Source organism: Taeniopygia guttata, chromosome 7 (genome assembly GCF_048771995.1).
Source record: "Taeniopygia guttata chromosome 7, bTaeGut7.mat, whole genome shotgun sequence".
NCBI classification, from domain to species: domain Eukaryota; kingdom Metazoa; phylum Chordata; class Aves; order Passeriformes; family Estrildidae; genus Taeniopygia; species Taeniopygia guttata.
Window position 1 is genome coordinate 24,198,692 of NC_133032.1, and position 19,665 is coordinate 24,218,356.

At 40.2% G+C, this 19,665-nt stretch overlaps 1 protein-coding gene across 4 annotated transcripts in view; it reads left to right on the forward strand.

Annotated features, from left to right (window-relative positions):
* HECW2 (HECT, C2 and WW domain containing E3 ubiquitin protein ligase 2) overlaps window positions 1-19,665 on the forward strand; it is a 165,541-nt gene that overhangs the window by 88,915 nt on the left and 56,961 nt on the right. For all 4 annotated transcript variants that reach the window (XM_072932420.1, XM_002193323.6, XM_072932421.1 and 1 more), the window contains 3 exons: window positions 10,566-10,660; window positions 15,961-16,036; window positions 17,831-18,000. In XM_072932420.1, the coding sequence (XP_072788521.1) occupies window positions 10,566-10,660; window positions 15,961-16,036; window positions 17,831-18,000 (341 nt within the window). The remainder of the gene's footprint in view (window positions 1-10,565; window positions 10,661-15,960; window positions 16,037-17,830; window positions 18,001-19,665) is intronic.

Here is a 19,665-nt window from a genome sequence, read left to right on the forward strand (position 1 = left end):
TTATTCTAATTAACTGATAGAACAGTAATACATGTATTTCAAGAGGTGTTGTATACCCTCTACTAAAAATAAATATTAAAGCTTCCTATTTCTAGAACTCATCATTGAATCTTGCCAAGTTGCCCTATGTGTTACACAACACACTTCTCAAAAAAAAAAGAGCCTAAATATGATAAAATTAAATTCAATTTCAGGAGTTCATTACATTACAATGATTGAACTGAAGACAATACTCAAGAAAATAATAAAGATAATTAACTTCCCTGGTGCCAAAGACATTGGTATATTAAAGCAGAATAAAATGTCTCAGTAAAGTTCAGTGCCTCATCTTTCTTGTATATGAACTCTGTCAGTATTCTTGCCAATATGGGCAGTTTGACTTCAGGGATGTTTGTATCTTTTAGTTGGTTATGTGTTGCTGCGTTGCTGTATGGAGATGAGGCTCTTGAATAAAATTTCCAGTTCATGTGAGTAACCCAAACTAATGCTTCAATTACTGCTAGTTTGGACTTTAAATCAGCTGCAGCTGATGTTGCAGTTTCCAACTAACTGCACATCACAATCAACTGAAGGGAAGTGCAGGGTGTGTATTCTTCAGTCATGGTGAGCTTCACTAACAAACAGCTCTGCTGCCATACAGTGAACAAGAGACAAGCAATTGTGCAGCAGCTGAGAACTGTAAAAAAGAATGTTTATGAGCATATGTTGCTATAGCACATAGTATGGTAGATGAATATGTCACCAGTTACACTGGTGTTTCTAGGGAGAGGCCAAAATCTGCACTGAAACACTTTACTGAATTTCTGATTTCACTTTTTAAACAAAAGGTCTCCACAGATCTGTGACCATGTTTGCTCAGCAAGGCTTTTCCTTGAAACTTGTAGGTGGTGAAGCAACACTGATGCAGCTACAGGCAGCTGCTCTTTTCCATTTATTTTCTGTTCCTCAGCTCAGTAAATCACACCAGGGGCAAAGGCAGCAGGTGGCTGCGCCCTTCAGGTACAGCCGCGGTGTCACTGCAGTGCAGCGCCAGGCTGGGTGTGGGAAGAGCTGTGCTGTGGGGTGCTCACCATGCCCTGCAGACCTGGCACTGCCCAGCCTGTGCCAAACTCAGCTCCCCCGTTAACCTCCTTTTCTGTTGTGCTGCAGAGATGATTTGTCTCTGGTATAGCACTGCACGTGATGCCGCTGTCATAGCAAGAGGAAAAGACAAATGAGGGGTCTAACAATTTCAGTAAACGTGTGAGATTATTAAATGTAAGGTATTTCTGATGCTTTAATCCACCATTGTTTTCCACATTTGGGAAAAAGCTCTCCAGTTGTAGATTTCTTATGTTTAGAAATATCTTTCCTGAGAGGTACAATATATGACATACAGGCCATAGTTTGTGGGGTTTATCATATTTACTCCTCCTAGTAATGACATTCAGCAGCCAATTAGCAGTGGTCATTCAATTCCTGAATTTTTTTAAGCAGCAGATCCATGATGGGGGCAATATCTGGGGGGACCAGCATGAACAAAATGTGTAAATGGATCAATCTAAACTCAATTGGAGACTAGCCACAGCGTAGGAATACTCGTTGCATCCAATCTGCTCTCAGCTGGGACAAGCGCTTGACCTGCTCAAGTGTGGTTTTTATTGGAAGCTTTCAAGGACAAAGATTTTTTTGGATGATGTAGATAACTTGTTCTAGTGATGCAGTATTGTTCCAGCTAAAAAGATTTCTGTGACACCCAATATGAATGGCTATACCTTAAATTTGGGGCCGTTGCCCCTTTTAAAAATCTCTGATAGAACTGGAAAGAGGGGAGATAGAAACATTTGTCTTGCCTTAATCTCTTCTTCACCAGACTAAACAGGGCCAGCTCCTTTAGCCTCTTCTCATATGTCAGATTTTATCCATCCCAACCACCTTTGTAGCTCTCTGCTCTTCACTCTCCATTTTCTCCTTGCTCTTGATCCTAGGGACCCAAAACTAGACATAGTATTCCTCACCAGTATCAAGAAAAGAGGAACAGTACTTAATTGCCACCTATATACTGTGATACCTACATGATTGCAGGTTCCCTGCTCTACCTGTACTCAAGGAGAGGAAGGGAATGTTCTCTGCAAGCCTGAGAAGCATTGACCCTGCTCTGGCAATGAGAACTGATGATGCTCATGAACACTTATGCTAAGTAACTACAATAATCCTGTAGGATTTACACTCAAAACTGGCCTAAAGTTGTCATGTTTTTTTGGGAAGAAAAGGAATGTAAGTTATTAATGTTGGATAATGACTTATGCTCAGTCAGAATGCACTTAAACCAAAGACTCTGGATGTGGGTTTTCTCTGGCAGTGTCACAGCCTAGGGACATTACATATCTGTTCACCGGTAACATCTCTGGAGGGTGAAGTGCAGAGAATTATAGCATTGCTAATGAGCCATATGCAAACAAATCTCATGCAGAAGGAGTATTTCCATTTTAATTGCATTAATGTTAGTCAGTGGGAGTCAGCTGGGTTAGGCCTTGGATTCCTTCTGCAAAAAGATTTGTATCTTTTAAGAAAAACATTTTATGCCTTAATTTGGGAAGTTGTTTTTCCATGAGCATAAATATAAACTTATTTATAGTTTTACCAGGGTCTCTCAAATTTATGCTTACGTTTCAAGGTAGACTTGGATAAACATTTTTCTTAATTTCACATTACTGTGTGTCTGTAGTCTTGTAACTCAGTGTTAAGATCACTTAATTTATTCCTCTTAAAAATCCCTCCCTGGGGATTCAATATCTCCTATTTTTTCCAAGAAAGTAACATGTAAAGGCATAGTTTGCCATCTGCTCTATTCAGATCAAGCAACCTGCAGAAAGAAGGGAGGGGAGAGTTCCCTCTTCGTACTAAAAACAGATGTTAATTCCCCTCAAAGCATCCAAAATTAGCAAAACAAGGACGATCAAAGAAAACTCTATTTGCCTCAGACAAAAATCAACACAAAAATTCTGTGGGCTCTGCCCTGGAAGAGAGAATCAAAGGAATCAACAGTGAAATAAAGAGAAATGAACTTAACATATTCCAGAAAAACAAGCAGACTCTGAGGGGAGTGGCTGAGGAAAGGGAGGGAGCAAATATTATGCAGAAGAGAAGGAAAATATTTGCAAAATACCAAGTTCAGCTCACCATCACAAACAGCCAGTGTCTTTAAGATGTCACCTTGAGACAGTGTGAGTGGCTCTGAACTGCAGAGCCAGCCAGTACAGAGGCAGGTGTTCCTCTTGCTTTTCCCTGGGGAAGGAGCAAAAGTGCTTTGTAGGCATGAAAGGGAACTCAGTCATTTTAGACATTCAAGAAGGTGAGTTTGGGGATCAATATGCCTGATATGCTATTTCCTCACATAGCAGAGGTGGCTTTCAAACATCCTGCTCCTAGGTTTGCTAAAATGTGAGCAAAGGAAAACAGTGACTCACTGCATGGCTCCATCAGGATTTTTTTTGGTGTGCAAACTACAGAAGGATTGCTAAACCCAGCTCTACAATTTTCATCCTCTTGTAAAAGGAAACAAATTCAAGGAGTATTATCCTAAACAGGTAGCAGTAGTGGGAAAGTGCAACACAGCTTAATGCTTTTGCATTTAGTGTAGTCATCTGGTATTTAGCATGGCATCAGGCTCTTTAGGTTTCTAAGTACGCTGGGGCTTTTACTCTCTGGTGCAAGAGAGCTTCCAGTTGCTCCAGAAATTATTTCAGATGGCAAGTGTTTCTCTGGATATAGGAGTCTGTGAGCTTAGGGTGGAAGGGGCTCACTTTGGGGCATTGTGCTGGAAATAGAGTGTATGGGATGGTTGGTATTCCATATGGAGAGCAGAGGTAACAAAGATGGAGTGAAATGATCCATAGGAAGGCTGGTGATAGAAAAAACATGTGAGGAGAAGCCTGAGTTTTATTTGGGACTAGCTGGTGACAGCTGCTGCTCATTCATAATCTGCAGCTTCCAAGTCAGGTTTCTGCATCCTGATGGATGGTCATGATGGAGATGCCATGGCAGGGAGATCAGCGTAGGACAGTCACTGCCATGCAGCAGGTAACTGGGGCTTATTCATTTCCATATGCCATGTGCCCAGAAGTCAAAAGCTGTACATATTCCAGTAGATAAAGCAGGGGCGTGGTTACAGTTCAGCACTATGGATGGTCATGTGCTCACTCTTGATTCTCTGCCATGGTCCTGCCTGGTTTATTAGTGTGGGCTTAGGCTGAGAGCCTGCTTTGAGACTCTATTGGCCTTGTGTTTGTAAGTTATATTTTGGTCCCATGAGTGTTAATTACAGTGTCCACAAGAAGCAACTTCACCTACTTTACCTACCTTTGTTGTTATTTATACCATTTGATGTCATAGTCATTACTGTCAGTAGAATAGAAATACATTGATTTGCATATATTTTCTTTACCAGTGCTATGGCTTTATGCTGTGTGCAATAATCCATAGTGGCAGCTGTTGGGATTCATCCAGAGACTGTCAGTCTTGTCACATCAATCATTTCCAAATCCCCCCTGGGATGTTTGTGGTTAAATTACTTCTGGTGCCACAGTGTGATACTTGGATGCAGTGACTGCACAGATGCAGTGTGTTTTGAACTAAAATCTCATTTGTGGCATAGAATTACAGAATAGTTTGAGTTGGAAGGGACCTTTAAAGGTCTTTTGTCCAAGCCCCCTGCAATGAGCAGGGACATCTTCAATAGGTCAGGTTGCTCAGATCCCTATCCAACCTGATCCTGAGTGCTTCCAGGGATTGTGCACCTACCACCTCTCTGGGCAACCTATGCCAGCATTTCACCACCCTCGCTGTATACATTTTCATCCTTGTGTCTAGTCTGAATCTACCCTATTTTAGTTTAAAACGATTACCCACTGTCCCTGGTAAAAAATCTGTCCCCATCTTTCTGATGAGCTCCCTTCATGTACTGAAAGGCTGCAGTGAGATCTCCTCAGAGCTTTTTCTTCTCCAGGCTGAGCAAACCCAATTGTCTCAGCCTATCTGCATAGGGGAGGTTCTCCATTCCTCCAGTCTCTTGGTGGCCTCCTCTGGAGTCACTCCACCAGGTCCCTGTCCCTCCTGTGCTGGCCCCCAGAGCTGGATGCAGCGTTCCAGGTGGGGTCTCAGAGCAGAGGGGCAGAATCCCCTGCCTCGCCCTGCTGCCCACGGGGCTTTGGGTGCAGCCCGGGCGCGTTTGGCTTTCTGGGCTGGGAGCGCCCATTGCTGGGTCATGTCCAGCCTCTGTCAGCTCTCCACCAGCTCTTCCAAGTCCTTCTCAGCAAGGAAACTCTTGATCTGTTCATTGCCCATGAGTAAGAACGTGAGTAGACTATGAGATATATTCAGAAGACATGATAATATATGTGTTTACATTGCACTGGTATCATGTTAAAAGTGAGGTTTTAGATGGAGTTCTTGGTATTCGGTTCCTATTTCCATGAAATGACAGCTTTTGCAAAAACAGTGTATTAGGGCTGAAGTGCCTTACTTTGTAAGTAGCAAAGCAGACTCCCAGCTCTCTTTTTTGTTAAAAGCTGATAGATATTGAAGGAAAAAAATACCAGTTTAATAATTGAACTTCATATACATTTAGCTTTTAAGGACTCCTTGTAACTAGAGGTATGAACAGAATTTATTTTTTGTAATGGTTTTGACCATGATGGTCAATGTTAATGAATGTTCTATGAATGTAGTTCATTACTTGTATCCAATCTTTATATTTTTACCATTTAAAATTTTACCAGTTAAATTCTGTAAAGGTCATGGTTTTCTCACATGGAATTGTTCTGAGCCTGGAACATTCATCTGTGCAGTGCCCTGCAACCAGTGCCCTTTCAGTGGTGTGTCTGGGGACTCATGGTTATTGTCCCTACTCTATTTATAGATATATTCACTGAGTTAGAAATACTTTTATTCTTCTGCTGGCTTTTTATGTTGTCTTTTAACAGCTATTTTTGAGTATCAAAAATAACTGAAACAGGATAAAGTCTTGTATTTTTTACATTTGTGGCAGGCTTTGTTGACTTCCTTATACACATAATACCCCAGTGTTTTGTTTTAAAGGTTAGATTATAATTAAATACTTTGCCAAACTGGAGCATAGTAGTCAGTGCTCATGACTGTAAATAAGAATCCCTGATTACAGCAAAGTGAACGAGGCTGTCAGGGATAGGATGCTCTGTTACCTGAACAAGCATTTGTCCACATTCCCTTTGAAGCAGGTTAGATGGAAAGACCACTGGGACATAAGCATTTTCTGTTATTGGTCCTGCTTTAGCTAAAAAGCTTTCTGTAAGTCACTCTGTAGGTGGTCTGCCTAATGTTCCTGTAAAATAAATTCTGTGATACACCTGCTGAGAGAGATGGCAAGTACCTGAGGGCTGTCAGCTTTGGCCCTTGCATTCTGCTGCTGTGTTTGCTACTGTCCAGTAGGAAGTAATCCATAATCAAAAATGCACATGCTGAAAGTGATGCAGAGAAGAGAATGCTAAATGTCCAAACAGAAATGTTGAGTTCAATGAACTGTCACACTACCAAAGAGTTCAACAGGCAGGACATGCATAGCACTGCTAAAATTCTGCAGGTGTCTATCAGGTTCAGATGGGAAAAAATGGGATTTAACACAGTTGCTTTTGCACGGATTGCATCTCCCTTTATAGCTTTGTAAAGCATGAATGTGAGTGACTTCATTTGTTCTAGTTTTCTTAAATAAGTTTTGCAGAACATGCTCTCATATTTTTCCAATGAGTTACTGTGCTGTCAGCTTTTTCCCCAGTGAGTATTGGTGGACATATGTTTCTATCTGCAGAGAGCCATGGATTTAGCCCAAATACCTTCTGTGCACTCAGCTGCAGTGGCCAGGAAGTTTCAGCTGCTGTGCAGGTTCCATGCAGTGAACCAGGAGCGCTGTTTTGCTCTAGAGACTGTTGTAACCCAGCTTGGATTTGACTTCTTTTTGGAGATGTGTCTGCTTGTCCCTTCTCAGCGGAGATGATTTCACCACTGATATTGGTGTTTTGTTTGACTAGGGTCTGTCTGGAGCAAGTTGTTCTTACAGCTTTCCTGCAATGCTTTCCTGCTTTATCAGTCTCCTGGAAAGAATGCATTCTCCAAGGATTATGCTCACGTAGTTATGTATTCTTAGTATCTTTCTTTAATAAAGCATTCTTTTGATGAGCAAAGGTAAAGTATCAAGGGCAGTAAAAAAGTAGTTGGTGAGGAACTTTGGGGAATTAGTGATATTTTAAACCCAAGCTGTTATTTAGTGTAAGCTGATCCCTTTATTACTGAAGAGGCAAAAGTATATGGTCCATAGAGGTAACAGCACTATAATTTCATGCAGGTGTACTTTTGAAATTCAAATATCAGTATTTGAGTCATAGAAACCTTTACTGATTCCAACATTTCTGTGTAATGGACCTGAGCTATAAGACTATGGTTATGAAATAGTAACAGCTATTAGCTTTAAAAGAATGGGATTACGTTTTCAGAGTTTTCTGATCAATTGACATATATATATCACTTTTTATATGGTCGTGTGATAGCTTTGAAAGAATCATAAATACCCACAATTTAACTTTTAGCTTATTTTTAATTAAAGAAGGAATTTATTCTTGTCTGTATGTCTGCAGGAATGTAATTTATAAGAGGGCACGTGTAGTATCAAAAATACATTAATTTTTCCCATGAATGAAAATTCTTTTGTGTTCTGAAACATCTTATTTTCTTTAATGATACAGCAAATGGTCCTGTGGTCAGGTACAGATGTATGTCCTTTGCTGGGTTTACTGCTCTTAATGTTTTCATTAGGGATCCCATGCAAAGCAATCTCATTAACCTGTTGAGGAAGAATAAGTAGGAAGGAAAAAAAAGAAGTGCCAATTTCCCCCCTAAGGCAACACATAAAAGCAAGGTGGCAGGAGAAATGAAAGAAACTGGGAAAACTCTGTAGGTGACACATGCTAATGTGCATTTAGAGTATGCAATAGTTCAGAGGAAACATGTGTGTTAATATGGTATTGAACTCATTTCTCAAAATACTGAAGTCCTGTCTGCAGATAATTGAACTTTTTGCTGCTGAAGAAGTCTGTGTGTTTATGGGGCCTTAGAACACACTTCAGCACACCACTTGTAACTATCAGAACAGCCATAGACACTTGTTTTCAATATATCTAGAGGTCAGGAATCTATCAGTCATCAAGAAAAACCTGATAGCACCACACAAGACATGTCAAAAAGCTACATCCTCAGCAGCTTTGAACTTACCAGGTTCCTCTCAGATTTCTTCTTCTGTTAATATTAACTGCAGTTTCTAGCATTATTAGCCAAGTAAAAAAACACTTTGATGTCTCTTAACCTATGAAGTGTTTGTACTGTTGCTGTGTATAAGATCCAGTCTTACAAATCCATGCTAATTTTGCCAACATCTGCATGCATATGGTGGGTAGCCCATTTCTCAATTTTGTGCTGAATTTCCAGCACAGCTTCTCTTGTATTAATCCCACTGACACAGTGCTAACAGCTGATCTGCCATTTCTCTAAATGCATGTGTGAATGCAGTGCTGTGTAACTCTCAAATTGAATCAGTGCTGCTTCTGCTGGCAAGTAGGAGAAAAGGTCTCATTGTCATGTTTTTAAGTGCTCTGCTTTTTCTAATTATTTCTAGCAATAAGTCCTGAAGTTTGGTATTTTGTTTGTTAGGTTGTATTTTTTTAATTTAGTGTACCTGAAAGGGATTGTCAGATCCATTTCTTGAATCAAGCATTGTTCTATCACCAGCCATATACAGGTATTGGAAAGTACTGTATGCTCATAGAAGTCATTGAGAGAAAGAAATATGAGGATGTAAAACTTGTAGTATTGCATTTCAGCCTTCAGATAAGTGTACCTGTTTCTGTAGTGAGAGCATTTGTCCCCCGTCACATTATGGATTGTCTATGGATAGAACCAGCAATTGGTAACCTTTCTATTGCTAGATGCTGTTTGAAAGTGATGAATTGAGAGAAGATAGTCACAACAGGCTGGATAAATAGTAGCTCCAGAAAAATTAAGCTTAGGTTGCAATAAAAGTAAGCAATGCAATAAAAGCAAGCAATATAGCTGGAAATTGGAAGTCTTGGTTGGAATAGTACATTGTCTTAACCATGCTCTCATGTAGCCATAATATGTTCTCAGTGTGAACAAGAGATGCTCAGGCTTGAGTTCTTGTTACTTAGTATGTGTGTTTTACAATGTGGAGAGTGCAGTACTTGGTATAAATGCTCCCAGATTTTGCGAGTGCTGAACCTCTGATTTTATGTGAGCTAGAAATTCTTGTGTGTCCTGGATATAAGCACTGTTGGTAGGTAAGCTCAGTTCAGGAAGAAACTAACCCATAGTCCTGCCTGATGGGTTTTAGGTCTCATAAACCTTTGTAGGTGATTAGAAATCCTGTCTGCATTTTGAATTTTACTTTAAAGGTTGTGGTAAATAGAGCATGTTTTGTCTGTATGTGTGAACTCATCTGTGAGGAGGAGGAAGTGGGCTCAGCAGCTTCTCCACCTCTTGATTCCCTGGAGGCACTGTCAGCCAGACACTTTCCTTTGAAGGGTTGTTCTGAGGTGTCTCCTCTTTGTTCTGGGAGGAAGATAGTAAATAAATGTTGATATGTAACTGCAACAAATTCAAAAATAAATAATCCTTTTTGGCTGAGCTGGCTTGCAGGGTGGTTTCTGAGTAGGGATAAGTGGGTACCTCAACCATCAAGGAATCATGCCATATATGTCTCGAAATCTTATACCAAACTCTGGGGTTTTGTACTTCAGGACTACTGACATATTGTTAATCCAAGCAGAGGAATTGAACTGCCAAGACTTTCATACACGTCCTGTGTCTGAACTGGCTGCTGTCATTCCTGCCTGCCTTTGGCCATTGCTGTCTGCCTGTGGCCATCTCTGTGCCCAGAGGTAAAACCCTCACCAGCCTTACACAGAAGAGTTATCCCAATGGAGAAGGGAAACAGACATTGTTCCAGATAGAGAAAATCCCACAGGATCAAGGGCAGCCATAATTATAGCTGTTCTGCTTGGTTGGAAGAATGCAGAGGAACTACAGGGGAGGTCAGCCTTCAGTTAAACATAATACTCTTTTGTTTGCAGTAAATGCAGTTTAGCAAACAAAACTTTAATCAGTGGGACCAGAAACATGGTTCAACATTTACCTTTCCTGTGTTCTGATATATAAAGTGATTCCAGCTTCCTTCAGATATGTGTCATGTTCTTTCAAAGTCCTACAAAATCATCCTAGTGGCAGATGTCTCATATGCCTTTTCCAGGGCTGATAATACAGTAGCAGAAATACAAGTTGCAGAATTAGGTAAGTTATAATTTTTGTTTGTTAGTAACAGAATGACCCAGCACACAACAAGGATATAACCAGCAGCTCTATTTTTAATCTCCTGTTAAGAGTATTTCTGAAGATAGGTCACTGAATGCTGGACCCTTTTATTGTGTCTCTTTTGCCTAGGGTCAGTCATGAAAGTGTTTAATGTGGTTTTTGGTTTTTTTTTCCAGCTGAAATAAAGATCTGTTTTAAATACTACCATGGTGTTAGTGGAGCCCTCAGAGCTACTACTCCATGTATCACTGTGAAAAACCCTGCTGTGATGGTGAGTTTATTTGTTAATTGTATTTGTAGAAGATGATTTATTGATAGGTTTTATAAAATGATAGTACTAATGACAGTATTAACTGCCAGACCAACCTATCAATATGTCTCCTGTTTTTACTATTGACAGCAATTATTTTTTTAAAAAATGTATTGCCTTATGAAACTATAAAAACTGAGAAGTGGTTTTCATGGTTTTGTGTTGCTCATAATAAAATAACAGTAAAAAGTCACTGGGCTTAAAAGAAATTTTATGCTAAGAATTTGACTTTGCTTGCATTCAGTTTTTTGCTACTTACAGTTTTCTGTAATTAAACACAGTACTAGAAATCTTTCACACTGATTATATAGTTGAAACCATGTCCAGGGTCTCAGTTTCTTCCTATTTCTTAAATATTTCCTAATATTCACTATGAAACTGTTGCAGAGATAACAACTGTTAGTATAAATTAAACTGGACAAAACTCTGTTCTTGCAAAAATGACTGAATTCTTTGAGTGTTCATATACCATTGAAATTTAGTAATTCTCTGATTATTGAGAAGTATTGTCTTACTGCATTTGTGTTATGAGACTTGTTTGGAGGCTTTTTACTTGTTTATGTAGCATTGGAATAGTTGTTAAAGCAGTGGCAGAAAAGGCTTCCAAACTTGTACCATGGAGCTTTTGCTGCCAGTAATTTATTTATCAGGTTAGTTCTTCAGCTAAGCTTCAGCAAGTTTCACAGTGCATTTGATTTGTTGATGTTAGCTGCCAAATATTTAAGATCACAACTGTCAGGGTGACGTCCTTACAACTGCAGTGTTGAGGATGCAGTAAAGTAGAAATTATTCAGACTGCGTAGCATTTATTCTGACCTTGTGCTTTCTCAGTGTTGTGTGTTATATACAAGTGCATGCTATGGTTATCTGACTCTAAATGTCCTATGCAGACTTTGTATCTTAATATACCAAATGTGTGGAGGTTTTTTCTTAGAATTACAAACCTAGGTCGTAGCACCATTTGATTTTTAGATCTTTGTCAGATCTCACCATGAGTAAGAGTTTCACACATGCATACAGACTTGATACTTTCCAGAAGAAAATGTGTCATAGTTAATGGGCCTGACAGCTACTGTCTTTAATATCAATTTATAAACTAAAGGCAGTAAGGTAGTTTGATTTTGAGCAAGAGGAAAAAACTGCATCTCTACATAACCCTTATAATGGGCTGTGTGTTGCACTATATCATTACTGAGGAGCAGAGTGATTATACTGAGTGGAGAAACCACTTGAACTTTTGTATTTTCTTGACCTTATCTTGTTATCCACCAGTAGTTTGGAGATTCATTGAACAAAAGGACATGTGAACTTCTGTCATCTAAGTATGCATTTAATGACTTGGTAGTTACCTGGAGAGCTGTCTTTGAGAGTCATAGTAATTCTTGAAGGCTTATACCAGCTTTTGCTGTTTAAATTTCTTTCCTTTGAAAGGTAATGCAGGGTCCTGGGTATTGTACATAATTCACACACCTGCTAGACGGAGTAATTTTATATAAACATTTTTGTTTGCATTAACAGTGCAGACTTCCAAAAATAGTGAGCTGTTAGTTTTCCTGATGAGAATGTTGTATGACAGTTCAGATGATACTTCCTAAAAATGTCATACTGAATTAGTTATGTGTAAGTAAACCTATTGTAAAACATAAAAACTTCACTGCATTTCCATGGTTTTGGTGTTGAGCTGAAGCACTGTGCAGTAGAGGTCACTGGGTTCTCTTGGTACTGGTTCTGTCTTAGAGAAATGCTGTTTGAGAAAGTGGTAAGAGAGTCATGGTGTGCTCACTCCCCTTTTTTATAGTGCAATAAATTCCTTGCTTACTGGAATTTCTCATACTGATGGTATATCACACCAAGTATTTCAGTCTATCATACTTTTGGATAAGCAGCTAATGTTCTATTGTGTTACTTTAGGTAAGGGGAGGCTCAGGGGAGATAGAAATCCTGATGGAGCATTCAGAATTACTGTGTTGCACCAGATGACATGGCCTTTGTGCTGCAAAACTTTGTGTGTGTGCGATGGGATTAACTTTTTCACTTGGGGCAGAAGAACTGTTTAGATCATAATGGAACAGGAAGTGGTTGTATAGAAAAGTCCTGGAAGTGATAGGGAACACTGTCGCCATTTGTGTTACTATAGCTGAATTGTCGGCAAATTCTATTTTCTATAATGTGAATTTAGCAATAAAAATTATGTCATTTGAATGGAGTCCAACTTGTAGCAGAAAAATAGGTATAGAATGGTGTCATGGTTTGACGCTGGCACAATGCCAGCGCCCCATGAAAATACAACTTACCAATCAAATGCTGTGAAATGTGATCAAGAACAGAGCAAAGCAGGCCAAACTTAATAACAAAGGAAAAAGCTTTATTACACTACTACTACTACTACTACTATAAAAGGAAAAGAAAGGAAAGAATAAAAACACACAAAATTCGAAATGAAAACCTTCCAAAACATTTCTCCTCCCTCCACCCAACTCCACCAAACCCCAGCGAGACCCATTTGGATCCTTAATCAAGTTTTCACCCTTCAATATAATCAATACTGAGTCCATCGGGGAAGAGAGGAGTCCCCCTTGCACCATAGACCCCCAGGAAACACAGCTGCCACCTTTTGTGTTTCCAATGTCACACATGGCACTGCCCAGACACACCGGGCCAGTGTGACACTCTCCTCTCCATGTCACAGTGCTCTCACCACCGGGCATGGACAGAGACTGCTTATAGGGCCCCTTTAAGGATGCTTTGCCAAGGACCACCAGGAACAACAGTCCAGTATCACAATTCGGGACTAGAGTCCCCCCCATTTTCCCCTGGGGCCGAGGGTCCAAAAGTCAGAGATCGCCTTCTCTTCTTCCTGAAGATGGAGGGCATCCTCACACCCTCCTCAGCTCTCTCTCTGTCCACTCCAAAACTGGTAGTTGCTGCAGAAGGTCTCTTGGCTCACCAATGCATCCCCCTAAAATGCAGTCCCTCTTGAAAGAAAGAGTGGTTCAGTCTATGGTAAACAAGCAGAGTCCAGCCAAAAGCCACTCTATCATCTGCCCCCAACCTTCTTCTCTGAACATCTGAGGTTTCAAGCTGTCTCTCTTTTCTTCAAATTCAGGAGGAGTAATATTTCATAAAGCCTTCATTTATCAGGAAGGGTTAAAAGTCCCAACTCCCAAGGATGGCTTGCTGCCCAGGCTCCAGCTCCCACAGCCCGGCTGGGCATCTTGCGGCCCCCCCCGCTCTTCTCCTTCCCTGCGGCGAACTGCCGATAAAACCACCGCTGTCTCTTTCTCTCTTGGGAGAGAGAGACTCTGGGGGGAACGGAGACATCCCAGATTTCTCCACCCTTCCATCCGCAGGAGCTGACCCAGCCGGTTCCGATCCTTTACCTCCTGGCCTACCTCTGCAGGCCGCATGGCTCCCCTCCCCCACCCAGCCCGGGCTGGGCAGGGGAGGTCCGTACCATGCGGTGACCGGAACCAAAGAAGGACGAGTCCTCCTGGGAATTCCGCTTTTAACCCCTCTGTGTTCTCAGAGGCGTGTCCACCTTCAATTGGTCACCCCAAGTGTCAGTATCTAAACCTGACCCCTGACTGGATGAACCTCTTCTTTCTAAAAAAATTCTCTTCCCGTGTCAAACCATGACAAATGGGGAAGGGCTTTTTGTTGGTGAGTAACATTTTTAACAAAGAAAACAGTGTGTGCTGAAATAAGCCCAAAAGAGGAAACTGGAATACACAGTGTTCCTGTGGCATTGCCTGGACAGCATTAGTATCACAGTGGAATGCACCCCTCACCGCTTCCATGGTGTCTGTCTGTAGACAAGGGAGCACTGATCCAGCTGGAATTAGCCCATTGCTTTTGATGCCTTCATAATTTTGCTGTCACCTGTCACTACTTATGCATCCGTATAAAATCACTGGCATAATAAAGTCATGCTGGGTGGAAAAGGGATAGTTCTGAGCACTGTGGCCAGACTTGTCTTGCCCTGAGAGGTGGGAAATGCCTGTGAAACCAGCAGTGAGGGAAGGGAATGGACTGGCTGGCGAGTGGCAGTGCTTGCTGGCACGGTGTGTCCCCTCACAAGACCGCTGAGACCCACGGGGATGGCAGGCCCCAACATCATGGCTGTTTCTTCCTCACTTTGACTGGAGAAATCCAAATTCTTGCTAATTCAAATGAAATTCCAATGTGTTTGCTGATCATTGTGGGAAGTATTTGAAATTATATTATTAAGTAGCTTAAAGCAAAATAAAAAGGAATTACTATGTGTTCAATGAATGCAAAGCAGCTTCCCTGCGGCTACTGCAGCTCCAGAGTGATTTATCCATCTGGTGACTCCAAACCACTGCTCAGGGTTGTCTCACATTCTTCATCTACGCTCACAGGTGTGCCCATTTGTATTCAGCTGATTTGCATCTTTCAATAGATCAGACCCTGTTCTATCACTGGTGTTAATCCTCAGCTCTGTGTTTGGCTCAAACTTTTTCTGTGTCACCTCTCCTGCCTGGGAGTGAGTGCAGTGCCTGCCCAGGGAATCATTTGTCTTCAAATATCTCTCCATTGATGTCTCTGCGATAGATTATTCGGCTGGTTGCACATCTCCTTTGTCTTGAAAGACAAATCCTTCTGCTAGTTGAAAGAGACAGACATTAATACATGTGAAACTTTTATTCTGAAGTAGTGTTTTACCTAATGAGGGATTTCAGTAGAAACCAAACCTCAAAAATCTGTGAAGCATAAGGTTTTAGACCACATTTATATTTAGATGTCTGATGTGATTTTCTGTTTAAAAGGAGCTTTTGTTAATAGAGCTGAAAGCTTTTTTAGTCTCTCTTTGATCTCTTTGCTTTTTTTTGTTGCACACTAAATTATCTATTTGTGGAAAGTGACAAAAGTTACATATGCTGTCACTGGACAGCTCAGTGCTTTGTGTATTACAAATCCATGCTCTTGTTTGTTATTTTATGAAAGGGAAAGCTGTAAAAGATACAGGTTTTCTCTGATTAATATTGTCTGCATGTGTGTTACCCTATACATGTTCTGTTTGGAAGATTTGGGCTACTAGTCTGTTAGCACTGTGTAACATTAAATTATAGATATTTTGCTGTACACTAATGCTGTAGCTGAGGCTGTCTGTGGTAACAAGGCAGTATTTGGTTAGATCATTCCCTAGCATAGTACCTTAAAATTGAGTTATCATCCTCAGGCATGTACAAAGCAGATGAAAACTTCTGTGGTAATTTCTTTTTTTTTTTCTTCTTCTTCAGATGGGAGTAGAAGGCACGGATGAAGGTGCTTCTGGAGCTCAGCACTCTAGGAAGTTGGTCAGCTTTACCCTATCAGGTAAAAACCAATACTTCTCTGTGTTTTACAAATTATTGTCAAAAAAAAGTAAGTTGCTGTTCTAAATAACATCAAAGTTGGAATGCTTTTCTTCATTAGCCTCTGTAGGAGCACACTCTAGTGGCTTGAAAGATGTTGTTTCTTTAGAACTTCTGTTTGTTGAAAACCAGCCAGAATCGTGGATCTCCAGGAGTGAAAGAAATGGATTTGATATATCCCAGCATGAGAAATTTAGGGAAACTTCCAGTTTGCACAAGGGGCAGTTCCTCTGAGATTGAGGAGTGGAAAGCATAACTTCTAACTAAAATGCAGTCTGGCTCCATTGCTTCGAAAAAAGCAATAGCTGAATGGTGGTTTAGAAAGGGAAAAAAATTCACTTGTAACAGAGCTAAGCTGTCACTACAGTGAAATCGCTGTAGGGGTGCAGTCTACCAGCTTCACTTGTTTTGATTAGCACTTTATTCCAGGGAAATCTTGTGTGAGATGGAAGCATATTCAGCTTGAGCAAAGGCAGATGAAATTTGCTTCTAAATCTTGGAGAGCTGACAATAAAAACATGTAGAGATTGTAGAGGTGAAGCAGAAAAAATCCACTGTTTTTGAAGTGGCCTTTCAGCAGCTACCTGAGATAGAGCTGATAGGTTGTACAGACTCACACAATGGACTATACAAGTAATTGCTTTGTGAATTCTGAAAAACCTGTTTTGTTTAATAGACAGTTGTGATTCTGCCTGAGGAGTCCCATGTAATAATTTTGAAAGATGTGTTGACTGATAGGCTTATAACACGTGTCTTGTAATGTTTTTGGGTTGTTCACTTACACATTACTCTATTTCATCATGTTTCTGCTGTGTGGCTTAATTCTAAATATTGGGTAGGATTCTTTTTTTTTTTACCAAATCCACAAGCATGACATTTAATTTTAGAGCAGTAAATTCTGCTGCATGTCTGAACTGTATGTGCTGGTTGCATTGCTGCATGCAGCATACTGGTGTATTTAATGGAAAAAGACAAGTCTTGTGCTTCAGCAAACCTACAGAGAAATATTTTACAGTTAAGTTTAAAATATAATATTATATTAAAAAGTTCCTCTTTATTTTTCTTGTTGCTGAAGCTTGCACTGTCATTGAAGTCCTTAGTCATGAAAATCTGCTCCTGAGGAGATTATTATTTATTATTGTAAGTTGTGAGGGCTGCAGTACTGAGGCTTCCCTAGGAAAAATAGAAGCCTTTTATAAAACTTTGCCTCCTTTTACATGAGGTGGATTATCTGCTCTGTTGGGAGGAAATTGCATCATAGTCTAGAGCAGACTTGGTAAGTTACATTTATCAAAGACTGAACTTCTGGAAAGTGTCTTTCACTGCATTACCTCCCATACAGTTTTTTGTCTCCCCTCCTTACTCAGGAAAAAAAACAAGTACTATTTGATTAATTTTTGGCTGTTTCTGTTGGGGTTTCTTTTTTTTTTTTTCTTTGAGTGGAAATACCTTAGATACCTTACTGAGAAAAGTATTTGTAGGTGAGCTACAAGTTTATGCTTTTGGTTTTACAAGTAAGTGAAGGCTCAAATGTAAATGAGGATGTTGATACCTTTCTTCCTTATATTCTTTTGGGAAAACACTTGATTTCCTGCTGTACACTGGATCCAGTTAATGTGTGAGTACTTTTAAGTTGCTTTATTTAGTAATCTATGGTGAATTGATTTCCTGGGTAATATTTTAGGAATACACTACTTTGTGAACTGGCTTTAATTTACTCAGTTCCTTTTTCCTTCCTTCTTGTTTTACTTTATAGATATTAGAGCAGCTGGACTTAAAAAAGGCATGTTCTTCAACCCTGATCCTTATCTAAAGATGTCCATTCAGCCAGGCAAGAAAAGTACATTTCCTACGTTTGCTCACCATGGCCAGGAAAGAAGGTCGACTATCATCAGTAACACAACTAATCCTGTTTGGCACAGAGAGGTAATGTATCCCTTTTGGGAGCTGTCTGCCAGCTGATGCAGCGTACCAGGCTTGCATTTTTCTTCATGCATTAGGCCTTACTCTCTGAAAGCCATGAGCTTGTTTTGTAGCTGGTTATTTAAAGTGACACACAAATTTTAGCAATTTTAGGAACCCTGTTGGTGGATAGAAACAGTTATTGTCTGCATATTAAAGCTGAGTATTTAAGCTGCTAGCAGTTCCTTCCCTTCTCTGCTAAAAAAAGCTGAACTCACTTAGCCACCCTATAGATTTCTTCAAACTGCAAAGATAAGTTAATTAAAGTTGGATTATATGTTGTGAGAAGACTCTTTAAGAGAAGTTACACTACATGAACATTTATGCTTAGTGATTGCAACAATTGTTCATTTGGAAATGGTGTTTTCGTGGTGTGTAGCACGTGACAAATTTTCAGTTTTGTCAGGCTAAGGGGATGCTCTTTGATGTAGCCCCTGGAAGCTACACCTTGCAGGAAGGAAAACCCAGGAAGGTGTTAGAGCACCACTCAGCAAGGGGGCAAACAGGTAGTCTGGCAGAAACCAGTTTGCCAGACGTGTTTGTATTGGGTAAACTGTGCACATCCCATGGAAGGAAATCAGTCCCGCAGCTGTCACTGAATGCAGGAGAGCCATGTCTGTGCTTTTGAAGATAAATGTTTATGTGGCAAAGTGAAACTGCTGACACAAATCCATAGCCCTTTCAGGACTGGCAAGCCTGTACTGTGGTGAATGTTAGTGTATTCTTTGGGAAGATGAAAATTGAGTAGGATTTGGGAAATGTTTCCACAAATCATAAAGCAAACAAGCAGTAAAAACAGAACTGCCCTGGGGTGCTTGGTTGTGGTAAAGACCATAGATGTGAATAGTACTAAAGTCTTTAAAAAAAACATAGTTCAGATCTCTGCACTGATTCTTCAGCTTTCTGTCTGTCTGTCTGTCCATCTACCCAGTAGCTAGAAAGAAAATTTACTCTTTTTATTTCCCCCTTTCTTCCTCTTCCACTTCTCCTTGGCTCTGAAGCTTATTAGAAAAGAGATCATGTTCACTCATGCACACATTGTATTAGCTTGCTTTAGCTGCTGGATTCCCTTTAGCAACGCTCTGACAACAGCAGTTATGATGCCATTACATATTCTGTCCTAGTGATGCAGGATTGATCCTGTCATACACCTAATAATTTCTGCAAAGTAATTTCCAATATTATAGCAAACTGAGAGCGACACATTTTTATGTTCTGTTTATCAGAGGAACCCAGTTGTGACAGTTGCTCAGCATGGGGAAGGGATTTTATTCCTCACCCAGTTTAATTTGTTTTTTTGAAGATCTTTATCTGATGCCTACAGCTGAACCGAAGAGCTGTTTCTCCTGTTGTTCATTGTTCAATATATCTTTGGCTACCTAACCAACCACATGTATATTAGGCATTGTGCACAGGTGGTTTGCTCAGAGGTCTTAAAGGTGGCAGATAGTAAAAGAATAACCAGAGGACCTTGTTTTTTGAGTAGGTTATTCCATACTTTGATTGCTTATTTGGAATATCTTAAAATCTAGATGACAAATACAAATTTTGACTTCCTAAGCTTGTTTTCTAAAGGGAATTTACCATTACATGGTATGTTTGTGTGTGTGTCTGCCAACATGTTTGCTT